Below are 16,181 nucleotides of genomic sequence, written 5' to 3'. Positions count from 1 at the left end.
AACGTTGAGAGAGAAAGTTGATAGGTTTATTGTGAGAAATTTGATAAATGCTAAATTGAAACTTGGTCTTGGTTATTCACCCTCAAAAAACTATTAGGCTCTAATGATGTCATCAAGACTGAGGAGCTTTTGGCTGAAGAATTACACAAACCTATAATCACCAAGTTTAAAAGAAGGAAGGTTTATTCCAAAGACACTGACTACATATGGTCCGCTGATTTAATTGAATTGAATAATGACAGGGGATACAGGTATGCTTTAACCGTTATTGATTTGAGGAGTAGATTTGCCTGGGTTGTTCCTTTAAAAAATAAAAAGGGTGATACTTTAATGTTATCCTTTAAGCTAATATTTGATAGGGATAAAAGAAAACCAAAGAAACTGTGGACCGATGAGGGAACAGAGTTCTATAACAAAATATTTATGAAATTTCTTAAGGGGGAGGGTATTAAATTATACAGCACCTTTAATGAAGGAAAAGCAGTTGTTATTGAGCGTTTTAATCGTACTTTGAAAGAGAGGCTATATAAAAAATTCACACAACTCGGTTCTCAAAAATGGGTGTATTTAATTCAGGGTATTGTAGATAATTACAATAATACCGTTCATTCATCAACAAAATCAAAACCATCAGAATCATTTACAAAATTAGAATATGAAAAGGAGATTAATTTGAGAAAACCGAAGTTCAAAGTTGGTGATATTGTAAGAATATACAGATGGAAAAGCCATTTTGAGAAAGGTTATACAAAAAAATGGACTAATGAATTATTTAAAATCGTTGATGTAATGGATACAGTCCCTTGGACCTACAAATTATATGATTTAAATGGAGAAGAAATCTTAGGGTCATTTTATTCACAGGAATTACAAAAAACAAAGCTGATAACCCTTGAAAATAATAAATAAATAAAAAAATGTAATGGGGATACGTTTTTAAATCTGTGAACCCCAAACACAGAATCCCACAACTTTTTAGTTGGGGCTTAACTTTTGTGTGTATAATGGGGATACGTTTTTAAATCTGTGAACCCCAAACACAGAATCCCACAACTTTTTAGTTGGGGCTTAACTTTTGTGTGTATAACGGGGATACGTTTTTAAATCTGTGAACCCCAAACATAGAATCCCACAACTTTTTAGTTGGGGCTTAACTTTTGTGTGTGTGTGAGTGGGTCATAATAATGTACAAACCCTAACCCAACCCCCACATTAAAACACCATATTTGTTAGTCAAAACAACTGAATCCATTACATCAACCATTAAAAAAAGTTCTTAACTCCATCTCTTTGTATGACCTTCCAATTCTATTTATCTTTTCCAAACTTTTTTAAAACAATTCAATGATAATATAAGATAAATGAGTCTGTGAGGTTTGACATTCATTCAAAAATTCACCTCACATCCAGAACCCTAACCCAACCCAATCCCTAACCCATCCCCATCCCTTACCCAACCCATCCCTAACCCTCACATTCAAAATCCCAACCCTAACCCAACCCATCCCTAACCCATTAACCCAACCCCATCCCTAACCCTCACATTCAAAATCCCAACCCTAACCCTAGCATAATCTTTTTTTTCCTTTTCTTTTTTTAATACGTATTTCAATATTTTTTTAAAATGTTTTTTAATACGTATTTCAATATATATATTTTTCCTCTTCCTCCAATTCTGTCTTTCAAGGCTTTCAAGTTGGAAAAAGTAGAAATGGGAAGAAAGTATTTTCCAGCAGCTTCTTCCCCGAACTTTCTTGATATTGCTGAAATACATGTAAAAAAAAGAAATATATTACTTATCTAATATTGAATGAAATAACATATACTTTAATTGATTATTAATCAACTGAACTTACCTTAAATCAAACGTCATTAAAGAAAGAACATTGTTCATTGCTTTAGAATCCAAAGAGCCTCCAAGGTAAAACTCTTTCGTTGGATTATCAAGGTAAAACTCGTTCTCTTGGTCATGGTTGCTCAAAAGGTCTTTAAACAAATCGATCATTTCACCCCAGGTTGTGGCAAAAGTGGTATTTTCATTTTGAATCTCAGATACAATTTCCTGTGAGAGAAAAATAACAACGTATTAATTAATTATTTTTTACATTTAATACACAATTATTATATGTACATTAAAATAAAATATTACCTTCATTGATGAGAAATTTGAATCGAGTTTATCAAGGTGAAGGTTTAGCTCCACACAGCTAGTCTCCAAAACGAAACCAGTTTTCAAAGTCTCCAAGGTAAAACTCTTTTCCTAATTTTATGAAATTTAGTGAGTCTCCAAGGTAGGCTCCACAGTTAGAACCATCTAGGCAGACCTCATAATTTGTTTTTCCCAAATTTAGTGAGTCTCCAAGGTAGGCTCCACAGTTAGAACCATCTAGGCAGACCTCATAATTTGTTTTTCCCAAATTTAGTGAGTCTCCAAGGTATAACTCTTTGGCTGGGTCATCAAGGTAGAACTCGTTCTGTGGGTCTTGGTTGTTCAAAAGGTCTTCAAACAAATCAATCATCATTTCACCCCAGGTTGTGGCAAAAGTAGTATTTTCATTTTGTATCTCAGATACAATTTCCTGTGAGAGAAAATAACAACGTATTAATTTAATACAATATTATTATTTATATAAATCAAGCTCTATGAATATTAAAAGAAACTTTGCTGACTCTTACACGAGTCTTATCTAAAAAAAAAAAAAAAAAAAAAATATATATATATATATATATATACAAAAAAATATATATATACAAAAAAAAAAAATACAAAAAAACAACAACAAAAAAAAATACAAAAAAACAAAAAAAAAAATACAAAAAAAAAATACAAAAAAAAAAAACAAACAAAAAAAAAAAATACAAAAAAAAAATATATACAAAAAAAAAAAATACAAAAAAAAAAAATAAAAAAAAAAAAATATATATACAAAAAAAAAAAAAAAAAAATCCAAAAAAAAAAAAAAAAAAATACAAAAAAATAATAATAAAATAAATAAATAAATAAATAAATAAACTTACCTCCATTGATAAGAGGTTCGAGTCCAGTTCATCAATCTGAAGGTTGAGCTCCACACAGGTAGTAGGACTCCAAGGAATGTCAAAGTTATCCAACTCCTTTTCAGCATAGTAGTCCATTCTCAAGTGAAGCAGAAAGTGTGTTTGAAAAGGCCTGTGTGGTTAGTGCCTTTTATAAGAAAGACTGGGTGTGTCATTTCCTGTGGAAATTCCCTTGGGCAAGTCTGGGCATGTCTCAACAGAAAATGATGTAATGTTTCAACAGAAAATGATTTAATGTTTCAACAGAAAATGATGTACTGTTTCAACAGAAAATGATGTAATGTTTCAACAGAAAATGATGTAATGTCTTAACTAAAAATAATGTAATGCTGGAGAGTTTATAAAGTGGGTGGGCTTTAGTAAAAAGTGGGCGGGGCCTACCAAAAATGGGTGGGGCCTACCAAAAAGGGGGCGGGCCTACCAAAAAGGGGACGGGGATTAACAAAAAGTGGGCGGAGATTAGCAAAAAGTGGCGCGGAGCTTAACAAAAAGTGTGTGGCACAGGACCCGAACATAATCAATGATCAATGAACAACAATGATCATTGATAGTAAGAGTAAAAGGCCCATAAGACCAAGGGGGTCAGGAATAGAGGTGTTAAGGGGAAATGAAGAAAAGTGATGGTGAGAGGGAAATTTACATGGAAGTGAGAATGATCATAGGTTCATAAGGCTAGAAGGATTATAGGTTCATAAAGGAAGAAAATCATAGGTTCATAAGGCGAGAAGGATCATAGGTTCATAAGGTGAGAAGGATTATAGGTTCATAGAGGGAGAAATAGAGGTGTTTATGATTTTTGTTAAAGACAGGGGGGTAAATGACATTAGATAGGGATTTCCCATGTTAAACGGAGGTGTCCCAGAAGCAACATTTATCATCTACTTATATTAGTGTGGAAAACCACTTTTCGCACTTGTGTTAGTGTTGAAAAACCACTTTTCGCACTTGTGTTAGTGTTCAAAAACCACTATTCGTACTTGTGTTGGTGCAGGAAACCACTTTTGCACTTGTATTAGTGTGGAAAAAACACTTTTTGCACTTGTGATAGTGTTGAAAAACCACTTTTCGCACTTGTGTTAGTGTTGAAAAACCACTTTTCGCACTTGTGTTGGTGCAGGAAACCACTTTTGCACTTATATTAGTGTGGAAAAACCACTTTTCGCACTTGTGTTAGTGTTGAAAAACCACTTTTCGCACTTGTGTTAGTGTTCAAAAACCACTTTTCGCACTTGTGTTAGTGTTCAAAAACCACTTTTCGCACTTGTGTTAGTGTTGAAAAACGACTTTTCACACTTGTGTTAGTGTTGAAAACCCACTTTTCGCACTTGTGTTAGTGTTGAAAATCCACTTTTCCCACTTGTGTTGGTGCAGGAAACCACTTTTGCACTTGTATGAGTGTGGAAAAAACACTTTTTGCACTTGTGATAGTGTTGAAAAACCACTTTTCGCACTTGTGTTAGTGTCGAAAAACCACTTTTCGCACTTGTGTTGGTGCAGGAAACCACTTTTGCACTTGTATTAGTGTGGAAAAACCACTTTTCGCAATTGTGTTAGTGTTGAAAAACCACTTTTCGCACTTGTGTTAGTGTTGAAAAACCACTTTCGCACTTGTGTTGGTGCAGGAAACCACTTTTGCACTTGCATTAGTGTGGAAAAAACACTTTTTGCACTTGTGATAGTGTTGAAAAACCACTTTTCGCACTTGTGTTAGTGTTGAAAAACCACTTTTCGCACTTGTGTTAGTGTTGAAAAACCACTTTTCGCACTTGTGTTGGTGCAGGAAACCACTTTTGCACTTGTATTCGTGTGGAAAAACCACTTTTCCCACTTGGTTTAGTGTTGAAAAACCACTTTTCGCACTTGTGTTAGTGTTGAAAAACCACTTTTCGTACTTGTGTTGGTGCAGGAAACCACTTTTACACTTGTATTAGTGTGGAAAAAACACTTTTTGCACTTGTGATAGTGTTGAAAAACCACTTTTCGCACTTGTGTTAGTGTTGAAAAACCACTTTTCGCACTTGTGTTGGTGCAGGAAACCACTTTTGCACTTATATTAGTGTGGAAAAACCACTTTTCGCACTTGTGTTAGTGTTGAAAAACCACATTTCGCACTTGTGTTGGTGCAGGAAACCACTTTTGCACTTGTATTCGTCTGGAAAAACCACTTTTCCCACTTGGTTTAGTGTTGAAAAACCACTTTTCGCACTTGTGTTAGTGTCGAAAAACCACTTTTCGCACTTGTGTTGGTGCAGGAAACCACTTTTGCACTTGTATTAGTGTGGGAAAATCACTTTCCGCACTTGTGTTAGTGTTGAAAAACAACTTTTTGCACTTGTGTTAGTGTTGAAAAACCACTTTCGCACTTGTGTTGGTGCAGGAAACCACTTTTGCACTTGTATTAGTGTGGAAAAAACACTTTTTGCACTTGTGATAGTGTTGAAAAACCACTTTTCGCACTTGTGTTCGTGTTGAAAAACCACTTTTCGCACTTGTGTTAGTGTTGAAAAACCACTTTTCGCACTTGTGTTGGTGCAGGAAACCACTTTTGCACTTGTATTAGTGTGGAAAAAACATTTTTTGCACTTGTGATAGTGTTGATAAAACCACTTTTCGCACTGGTGTTAGTGTTGAAAAAACACTTTTCGCACTTGTGTTGGTGCAGGAAACCACTTTTGCACTTATATTAGTGTGGAAAAACCACTTTTCGCACTTGTGTTAGTGTTGAAAAACCACTTTTTGCACTTGTGTTAGTGTTCAAAAACCACTATTCGTACTTGTGTTGGTGCAGGAAACCACTTTTGCACTTGTATTAGTGTGGAAAAAACACTTTTTGCACTTGTGATAGTGTTGAAAAACCACTTTTCGCACTTGTGTTAGTGATGAAAAACCACTTTTCGCACTTGTGTTGGTGCAGGAAACCACTTTTGCACTTATATTAGTGTGGAAAAACCACTTTTCGCACTTGTGTTAGTGTTGAAAACCACTTTTCGCACTTGTGTTAGTGTTCAAAAACCACTTTTCGCACTTGTGTTAGTGTTCAAAAACCACTTTTCGCACTTGTGTTAGTGTTGAAAAACCACTTTTCACACTTGTGTTAGTGTTGAAAAACCACTTTTCGCACTTGTGTTAGTGTTGAAAAAACACTTTTCGCACTTGTGTTGGTGCAGGAAACCACTTTTGCACTTGTATTAGTGTGGAAAAACCACTTTTCGCACTTGTGTTAGTGTTGAAAAACCACTTTTGCACTTGTGTTGGTGCAGGAAACCACTTTTGCACTTGTATTAGTGTGGAAAAAACACTTTTTGCACTTGTGATAGTGTTGAAAAACCACTTTTCGCACTTGTGTTAGTGTTGAAAATCCACTTTTCCCACTTGTGTTGGTGCAGGAAACCACTTTTGCACTTGTATGAGTGTGGAAAAAACACTTTTTGCACTTGTGATAGTGTTGAAAAACCACTTTTCGCACTTGTGTTAGTGTTGAAAATCCACTTTTCCCACTTGTGTTGGTGCAGGAAACCACTTTTGCATTTGTATGAGTGTGGAAAAAACACTTTTTGCACTTGTGATAGTGTTGAAAAACCACTTTTCGCACTTGTGTTAGTGTCGAAAAACCACTTTTCGGACTTGTGTTGGTGCAGGAAACCACTTTTGCACTTGTATTAGTGTGGAAAAATCACTTTTCGCACTTGTGTTAGTGTTGAAAAACCACTTTTCGCACTTGTGTTAGTGTTGAAAAACCACTTTCGCACTTGTGTTGGTGCAGGAAACCACTTTTGCACTTGTATTAGTGTGGAAAAAACACTTTTTGCACTTGTGATAGTGTTGAAAAACCACTTTTCGCACTTGTGTTAGTGTTGAAAAACCACTTTTCGCACTTGTGTTAGTGTTGAAAAACCACTTTTCGCACTTGTGTTGGTGCAGGAAACCACTTTTGGACTTGTATTAGTGTGGAAAAAACATTTTTTGCACTTGTGATAGTGTTGAAAAAACCACTTTTCGCACTGGTGTTAGTGTTGAAAAAACACTTTTCGCACTTGTGTTGGTGCAGGAAACCACTTTTGCACTTATATTAGTGTGGAAAAACCACTTTTCGCACTTGTGTTAGTGTTGAAAAACCACTTTTCGCACTTGTGTTAGTGTTCAAAAACCACTATTCGTACTTGTGTTGGTGCAGGAAACCACTTTTGCACTTGTATTAGTGTGGAAAAAACACTTTTTGCACTTGTGATAGTGTTGAAAAACCACTTTTCGCACTTGTGTTAGTGTTGAAAAACCAATTTTCGCACTTGTGTTGGTGCAGGAAACCACTTTTGCACTTATATTAGTGTGGAAAAACCACTTTTCGCACTTGTGTTAGTGTTGAAAAACCACTTTTCGCACTTGTGTTAGTGTTCAAAAACCACTTTTCGCACTTGTGTTAGTGTTCAAAAACCACTTTTCGCACTTGTGTTGGTGCAGGAAATCACTTTTGCACTTGTATTAGTGTGGAAAAAACACTTTTTGCACTTGTGATAGTGTTGAAAAACCACTTTTTGCACTTGTCTTAGTGTTGAAAAACCAGTTTTCGCACTTGTGTTGGTGCAGGAAACCACTTTTGCACTTGTATTAGTGTGGATAAAACCACTTTTCGCACTTGTGTTAGTGTTGAAAAACCACTTTTCGCACTTGTGTTAGTGTTGAAAACCCACTTTTCGCACTTGTGTTGGTGCAGGAAACCACTTTTGCACTTTTATTAGTGTGGAAAAACCACTTTTCGCACTTGTATCAGTGTTGAAAACCCACTTTTCGCACTTGTGTTGGTGCAGGAAACCACATTTGCACTTGTATTAGTGTGGAAAAAACACTTTTTGCACTTGTGATAGTGTTGAAAAACCACTTTTCGCACTTGTGTTAGTGTTGAAAATCCACTTTTCCCACTTGTGTTGGTGCAGGAAACCACTTTTGCACTTGTATGAGTGTGGAAAAAACACTTTTTGCACTTGTGATAGTGTTGAAAAACCACTTTTCGCACTTGTGTTAGTGTTGAAAATCCACTTTTCCCACTTGTGTTGGTGCAGGAAACCACTTTTGCATTTGTATGAGTGTGGAAAAAACACTTTTTGCACTTGTGATAGTGTTGAAAAACCACTTTTCGCACTTGTGTTAGTGTCAAAAAACCACTTTTCGCACTTGTGTTGGTGCAGGAAACCACTTTTGCACTTGTATTAGTGTGGAAAAATCACTTTCCGCACTTGTGTTCGTGTTGAAAAACAACTTTTCGCACTTGTGTTAGTGTTGAAAAACCACTTTCGCACTTGTGTTGGTGCAGGAAACCACTTTTGCACTTGTATTAGTGTGGAAAAAACACTTTTTGCACTTGTGATAGTGTTGAAAAACCACTTTTCGCACTTGTGTTAGTGTTGAAAAACCACTTTTCGCACTTGTGTTAGTGTTGAAAAACCACTTTTCGCACTTGTGTTGGTGCAGGAAACCACTTTTGCACTTGTATTAGTGTGGAAAAAACATTTTTTGCACTTGTGATAGTGTTGAAAAAACCACTTTTCGCACTGGTGTTAGTGTTGAAAAAACACTTTTCGCACTTGTGTTGGTGCAGGAAACCACTTTTGCACTTATATTAGTGTGGAAAAACCACTTTTCGCACTTGTGTTAGTGTTGAAAAACCACTTTTCGCACTTGTGTTCGTGTTGAAAAACCACTTTTCGCACTTGTGTTGGTGCAGGAAACCACATTTGCACTTGTATTAGTGTGGAAAAAACACTTTTTGCACTTGTGATAGTGTTGATAAACCACTTTTCGCACTTGTGTTAGTGTTGAAAATCCACTTTTCCCACTTGTGTTGGTGCAGGAAACCACTTTTGCACTTGTATGAGTGTGGAAAAAACACTTTTTGCACTTGTGATAGTGTTGAAAAACCACTTTTCGCACTTGTGTTAGTGTTGAAAATCCACTTTTCCCACTTGTGTTGGTGCAGGAAACCACTTTTGCATTTGTATGAGTGTGGAAAAAACACTTTTTGCACTTGTGATAGTGTTGAAAAACCACTTTTCGCACTTGTGTTAGTGTCAAAAAACCACTTTTCGCACTTGTGTTGGTGCAGGAAACCACTTTTGCACTTGTATTAGTGTGGAAAAATCACTTTCCGCACTTGTGTTCGTGTTGAAAAACAACTTTTCGCACTTGTGTTAGTGTTGAAAAACCACTTTCGCACTTGTGTTGGTGCAGGAAACCACTTTTGCACTTGTATTAGTGTGGAAAAAACACTTTTTGCACTTGTGATAGTGTTGAAAAACCACTTTTCGCACTTGTGTTAGTGTTGAAAAACCACTTTTCGCACTTGTGTTAGTGTTGAAAAACCACTTTTTGCACTTGTGTTGGTGCAGGAAACCACTTTTGCACTTGTATTAGTGTGGAAAAAACATTTTTTGCACTTGTGATAGTGTTGAAAAAACCACTTTTCGCACTGGTGTTAGTGTTGAAAAAACACTTTTCGCACTTGTGTTGGTGCAGGAAACCACTTTTGCACTTATATTAGTGTGGAAAAACCACTTTTCGCACTTGTGTTAGTGTTGAAAAACCACTTTTCGCACTTGTGTTAGTGTTCAAAAACCACTATTCGTACTTGTGTTGGTGCAGGAAACCACTTTTGCACTTGTATTGGTGTGGAAAAAACCACTTTTCGCACTTGTGTTAGTGTTGAAAAACGACTTTTCGCACTTGTGTTAGTGTTGAAAAACCACTTTTCGCACTTGTGTTGGTGCAGGAAACCACTTTTGCACTTATATTAGTGTGGAAAAACCACTTTTCACACTTGTGTTAGTGTTGAAAAACCACTTTTCGCACTTGTGTTAGTGTTCAAAAACCACTTTTCGCACTTGTGTTAGTGTTCAAAAACCACTTTTCGCACTTGTGTTAGTGTTGAAAAACCACTTTTCACACTTGTGTTAGTGTTGAAAAACCACTTTTCACACTTGTGTTAGTGTTGAAAAACCACTTTTCGCACTTGTGTTAGTGTTGAAAAACCACTTTTCGCACTTGTGTTGGTGCAGGAAACCACTTTTGCACTTGTATTAGTGTGGAAAAACCACTTTTCGCACTTGTGTTAGTGTTGAAAAACCACTTTTGCACTTGTGTTGGTGCAGGAAACCACTTTTGCACTTGTATTAGTGTGGAAAAAACACTTTTTGCACTTGTGATAGTGTTGAAAAACCACTTTTCGCACTTGTGTTAGTTTTGAAAATCCACTTTTCCCACTTGTGTTGGTGCAGGAAACCACTTTTGCACTTGTATGAGTGCGGAAAAAACACTTTTTGCACTTGTGATAGTGTTGAAAAACCACTTTTCGCACTTGTGTTAGTGTTGAAAATCCACTTTTCCCACTTGTGTTGGTGCAGGAAACCACTTTTGCATTTGTATGAGTGTGGAAAAAACACTTTTTGCACTTGTGATAGTGTTGAAAAACCACTTTTCGCACTTGTGTTAGTGTCGAAAAACCACTTTTCGCACTTGTGTTGGTGCAGGAAACCACTTTTGCACTTGTATTAGTGTGGAAAAATCACTTTTCGCACTTGTGTTAGTGTTGAAAAACCACTTTTCGCACTTGTGTTAGTGTTGAAAAACCACTTTCGCACTTGTGTTGGTGCAGGAAACCACTTTTGCACTTGTATTAGTGTGGAAAAACACTTTTTGCACTTGTGATAGTGTTGAAAAACCACTTTTCGCACTTGTGTTAGTGTTGAAAAACCACTTTTCGCACTTGTGTTAGTGTTGAAAAACCACTTTTCGCACTGGTGTTGGTGCAGGAAACCACTTTTCGCACTTGTGTTAGTGTTGAAAAACCACTTTTCGCACTTGTGTTGGTGCAGGAAACCACTTTTGCACTTGTATGAGTGTGGAAAAAACACTTTTTGCACTTGTGATAGTGTTGAAAAACCACTTTTCGCACTTGTGTTAGTGTCGAAAAACCACTTTTCGCACTTGTGTTGGTGCAGGAAACCACTTTTGCACTTGTATTAGTGTGGAAAAACCACTTTTCGCACTTGTGTTAGTGTTGAAAAACCACTTTTCGCACTTGTGTTAGTGTTGAAAAACCACTTTCGCACTTGTGTTGGTGCAGGAAACCACTTTTGCACTTGCATTAGTGTGGAAAAACCACTTTTGCACTTGTGATAGTGTTGAAAAACCACTTTTCGCACTTGTGTTAGTGTTGAAAAACCACTTTTCGCACTTGTGTTAGTGTTGAAAAACCACTTTTTGCACTTGTGTTGGTGCAGGAAACCACTTTTGCACTTGTATTAGTGTGGAAAAAACATTTTCTGCACTTGTGATAGTGTTGAAAAACCACTTTTCACACTTGTGTTAGTGTTGAAAAACCACTTTTCGCACTTGTGTTGGTGCAGGAAACCACTTTTGCACTTGTATTCGTGTGGAAAAACCACTTTTCCCACTTGGTTTAGTGTTGAAAAACCACTTTTCGCACTTGTGTTAGTGTTGAAAAACCACTTTTCGTACTTGTGTTGGTGCAGGAAACCACTTTTACACTTGTATTAGTGTGGAAAAAACACTTTTTGCACTTGTGATAGTGTTGAAAAACCACTTTTCGCACTTGTGTTAGTGTTGAAAAACCACTTTTCGCACTTGTGTTGGTGCAGGAAACCACTTTTGCACTTATATTAGTGTGGAAAAACCACTTTTCGCACTTGTGTTAGTGTTGAAAAACCACATTTCGCACTTGTGTTGGTGCAGGAAACCACTTTTGCACTTGTATTCGTGTGGAAAAACCACTTTTCCCACTTGGTTTAGTGTTGAAAAACCACTTTTCGCACTTGTGTTAGTGTTGAAAAACCACTTTTCGTACTTGTGTTGGTGCAGGAAACCACTTTTACACTTGTATTAGTGTGGAAAAAACACTTTTTGCACTTGTGATAGTGTTGAAAAACCACTTTTCGCACTTGTGTTAGTGTCGAAAAACCACTTTTCGCACTTGTGTTGGTGCAGGAAACCACTTTTGCACTTGTATTAGTGTGGAAAAATCACTTTCCGCACTTGTGTTAGTGTTGAAAAACAACTTTTCGCACTTGTGTTAGTGTTGAAAAACCACTTTCGCACTTGTGTTGGTGCAGGAAACCACTTTTGCACTTGTATTAGTGTGGAAAAAACACTTTTTGCACTTGTGATAGTGTTGAAAAACCACTTTTCGCACTTGTGTTAGTGTTGAAAAACCACTTTTCGCACTTGTGTTAGTGTTGAAAAACCACTTTTCGCACTTGTGTTGGTGCAGGAAACCACTTTTGCACTTGTATTAGTGTGGAAAAAACATTTTTTGCACTTGTGATAGTGTTGAAAAAACCACTTTTCGCACTGGTGTTAGTGTTGAAAAAACACTTTTCGCACTTGTGTTGGTGCAGGAAACCACTTTTGCACTTATATTAGTGTGGAAAAACCACTTTTCGCACTTGTGTTAGTGTTGAAAAACCACTTTTTGCACTTGTGTTAGTGTTCAAAAACCACTATTCGTACTTGTGTTGGTGCAGGAAACCACTTTTGCACTTGTATTAGTGTGGAAAAAACACTTTTTGCACTTGTGATAGTGTTGAAAAACCACTTTTCGCACTTGTGTTAGTGTTGAAAAACCACTTTTCGCACTTGTGTTGGTGCAGGAAACCACTTTTGCACTTATATTAGTGTGGAAAAACCACTTTTCGCACTTGTGTTAGTGTTGAAAAACCACTTTTCGCACTTGTGTTAGTGTTCAAAAACCACTTTTCGCACTTGTGTTAGTGTTCAAAAACCACTTTTCGCACTTGTGTTAGTGTTGAAAAACTACTTTTCACACTTGTGTTCGTGTTGAAAAACCACTTTTCACACTTGTGTTAGTGTTGAAAAACCACTTTTCGCACTTGTGTTGGTGCAGGAAACCACTTTTGCACTTGTATTAGTGTGGAAAAACCACTTTTCGCACTTGTGTTAGTGTTGAAAAACCACTTTTGCACTTGTGTTGGTGCAGGAAACCACTTTTGCACTTGTATTAGTGTGGAAAAAACACTTTTTGCACTTGTGATAGTGTTGAAAAACCACTTTTCGCACTTGTGTTAGTGTTGAAAATCCACTTTTCCCACTTGTGTTGGTGCAGGAAACCACTTTTGCACTTGTATGAGTGTGGAAAAAACACTTTTTGCACTTGTGATAGTGTTGAAAAACCACTTTTCGCACTTGTGTTAGTGTTGAAAATCCACTTTTCCCACTTGTGTTGGTGCAGGAAACCACTTTTGCATTTGCATGAGTGTGGAAAAAACACTTTTTGCACTTGTGATAGTGTTGAAAAACCACTTTTCGCACTTGTGTTAGTGTCGAAAAACCACTTTTTGCACTTGTGTTGGTGCAGGAAACCACTTTTGCACTTGTATTAGTGTGGAAAAACCACTTTTCGCACTTGTGTTAGTGTTGAAAAACCACTTTTCGCACTTGTGTTAGTGTTGAAAAACCACTTTCGCACTTGTGTTGGTGCAGGAAACCACTTTTGCACTTGTATTAGTGTGGAAAAACACTTTTTGCACTTGTGATAGTGTTGAAAAACCACTTTTCGCACTTGTGTTAGTGTTGAAAAACCACTTTTCGCACTTGTGTTAGTGTTGAAAAACCACTTTTCGCACTGGTGTTGGTGCAGGAAACCACTTTTCGCACTTGTGTTAGTGTTGAAAAACCACTTTTCGCACTTGTGTTGGTGCAGGAAACCACTTTTGCACTTGTATGAGTGTGGAAAAAACACTTTTTGCACTTGTGATAGTGTTGAAAAACCACTTTTCGCACTTGTGTTAGTGTCGAAAAACCACTTTTCGCACTTGTGTTGGTGCAGGAAACCACTTTTGCACTTGTATTAGTGTGGAAAAACCACTTTTCGCACTTGTGTTAGTGTTGAAAAACCACTTTTCGCACTTGTGTTAGTGTTGAAAAACCACTTTCGCACTTGTGTTGGTGCAGGAAACCACTTTTGCACTTGCATTAGTGTGGAAAAACCACTTTTGCACTTGTGATAGTGTTGAAAAACCACTTTTCGCACTTGTGTTAGTGTTGAAAAACCACTTTTCGCACTTGTGTTAGTGTTGAAAAACCACTTTTTGCACTTGTGTTGGTGCAGGAAACCACTTTTGCACTTGTATTAGTGTGGAAAAAACATTTTTTGCACTTGTGATAGTGTTGAAAAACCACTTTTCGCACTTGTGTTAGTGTTGAAAAACCACTTTTCGCACTTGTGTTGGTGCAGGAAACCACTTTTGCACTTGTATTCGTGTGGAAAAACCACTTTTCCCACTTGGTTTAGTGTTGAAAAACCACTTTTCGCACTTGTGTTAGTGTTGAAAAACCACTTTTCGTACTTGTGTTGGTGCAGGAAACCACTTTTACACTTGTATTAGTGTGGAAAAAACACTTTTTGCACTTGTGATAGTGTTGAAAAACCACTTTTCGCACTTGTGTTAGTGTTGAAAAACCACTTTTCGCACTTGTGTTGGTGCAGGAAACCACTTTTGCACTTATATTAGTGTGGAAAAACCACTTTTCGCACTTGTGTTAGTGTTGAAAAACCACATTTCGCACTTGTGTTGGTGCAGGAAACCACTTTTGCACTTGTATTCGTGTGGAAAAACCACTTTTCCCACTTGGTTTAGTGTTGAAAAACCACTTTTCGCACTTGTGTTAGTGTTGAAAAACCACTTTTCGTACTTGTGTTGGTGCAGGAAACCACTTTTACACTTGTATTAGTGTGGAAAAAACACTTTTTGCACTTGTGATAGTGTTGAAAAACCACTTTTCGCACTTGTGTTAGTGTCGAAAAACCACTTTTCGCACTTGTGTTGGTGCAGGAAACCACTTTTGCACTTGTATTAGTGTGGAAAAATCACTTTCCGCACTTGTGTTAGTGTTGAAAAACAACTTTTCGCACTTGTGTTAGTGTTGAAAAACCACTTTCGCACTTGTGTTGGTGCAGGAAACCACTTTTGCACTTGTATTAGTGTGGAAAAAACACTTTTTGCACTTGTGATAGTGTTGAAAAACCACTTTTCGCACTTGTGTTAGTGTTGAAAAACCACTTTTCGCACTTGTGTTAGTGTTGAAAAACCACTTTTCGCACTTGTGTTGGTGCAGGAAACCACTTTTGCACTTGTATTAGTGTGGAAAAAACATTTTTTGCACTTGTGATAGTGTTGAAAAAACCACTTTTCGCACTGGTGTTAGTGTTGAAAAAACACTTTTCGCACTTGTGTTGGTGCAGGAAACCACTTTTGCACTTATATTAGTGTGGAAAAACCACTTTTCGCACTTGTGTTAGTGTTGAAAAACCACTTTTTGCACTTGTGTTAGTGTTCAAAAACCACTATTCGTACTTGTGTTGGTGCAGGAAACCACTTTTGCACTTGTATTAGTGTGGAAAAAACACTTTTTGCACTTGTGATAGTGTTGAAAAACCACTTTTCGCACTTGTGTTAGTGTTGAAAAACCACTTTTCGCACTTGTGTTGGTGCAGGAAACCACTTTTGCACTTATATTAGTGTGGAAAAACCACTTTTCGCACTTGTGTTAGTGTTGAAAAACCACTTTTCGCACTTGTGTTAGTGTTCAAAAACCACTTTTCGCACTTGTGTTAGTGTTCAAAAACCACTTTTCGCACTTGTGTTAGTGTTGAAAAACTACTTTTCACACTTGTGTTCGTGTTGAAAAACCACTTTTCACACTTGTGTTAGTGTTGAAAAACCACTTTTCGCACTTGTGTTGGTGCAGGAAACCACTTTTGCACTTGTATTAGTGTGGAAAAACCACTTTTCGCACTTGTGTTAGTGTTGAAAAACCACTTTTGCACTTGTGTTGGTGCAGGAAACCACTTTTGCACTTGTATTAGTGTGGAAAAAACACTTTTTGCACTTGTGATAGTGTTGAAAAACCACTTTTCGCACTTGTGTTAGTGTTGAAAATCCACTTTTCCCACTTGTGTTGGTGCAGGAAACCACTTTTGCACTTGTATGAGTGTGGAAAAAACACTTTTTGCACTTGTGATAGTGTTGAAAAACCACTTTTCGCACTTGTGTTAGTGTTGAAAATCCACTTTTCCCACTTGTGTTGGTGCAGGAAAC

At 37.1% G+C, this 16,181-nt stretch overlaps 1 protein-coding gene across 1 annotated transcript; it reads right to left on the bottom strand.

Annotated features, from left to right (window-relative positions):
- Nucleotides 1-415: 415 nt before the first annotated feature.
- LOC144888959 (uncharacterized) lies at nt 416-2,202 on the bottom strand. The gene is made up of 3 exons (XM_078768738.1): nt 2,150-2,202; nt 1,857-2,062; nt 416-1,763 (listed from the first exon to the last, which is right to left on the bottom strand). Exons 1-3 carry the CDS (start codon nt 2,153-2,155, stop codon nt 1,508-1,510), a joined length of 468 nt encoding a protein of 155 aa, XP_078624864.1. The 5' UTR covers nt 2,156-2,202; the 3' UTR covers nt 416-1,507.
- Nucleotides 2,203-16,181: the final 13,979 nt, after the last annotated feature.

The sequence above is a fragment of the Myxine glutinosa genome, unplaced genomic scaffold (genome assembly GCF_964187855.1).
Source record: "Myxine glutinosa unplaced genomic scaffold, kmMyxGlut1.1 SCAFFOLD_298, whole genome shotgun sequence".
NCBI classification, from domain to species: Eukaryota; Metazoa; Chordata; class Myxini; order Myxiniformes; family Myxinidae; genus Myxine; species Myxine glutinosa.
The sequence above is the reverse complement of the archived record's forward strand: the minus strand, read 5'-3'. Positions and strand labels throughout refer to the sequence as shown.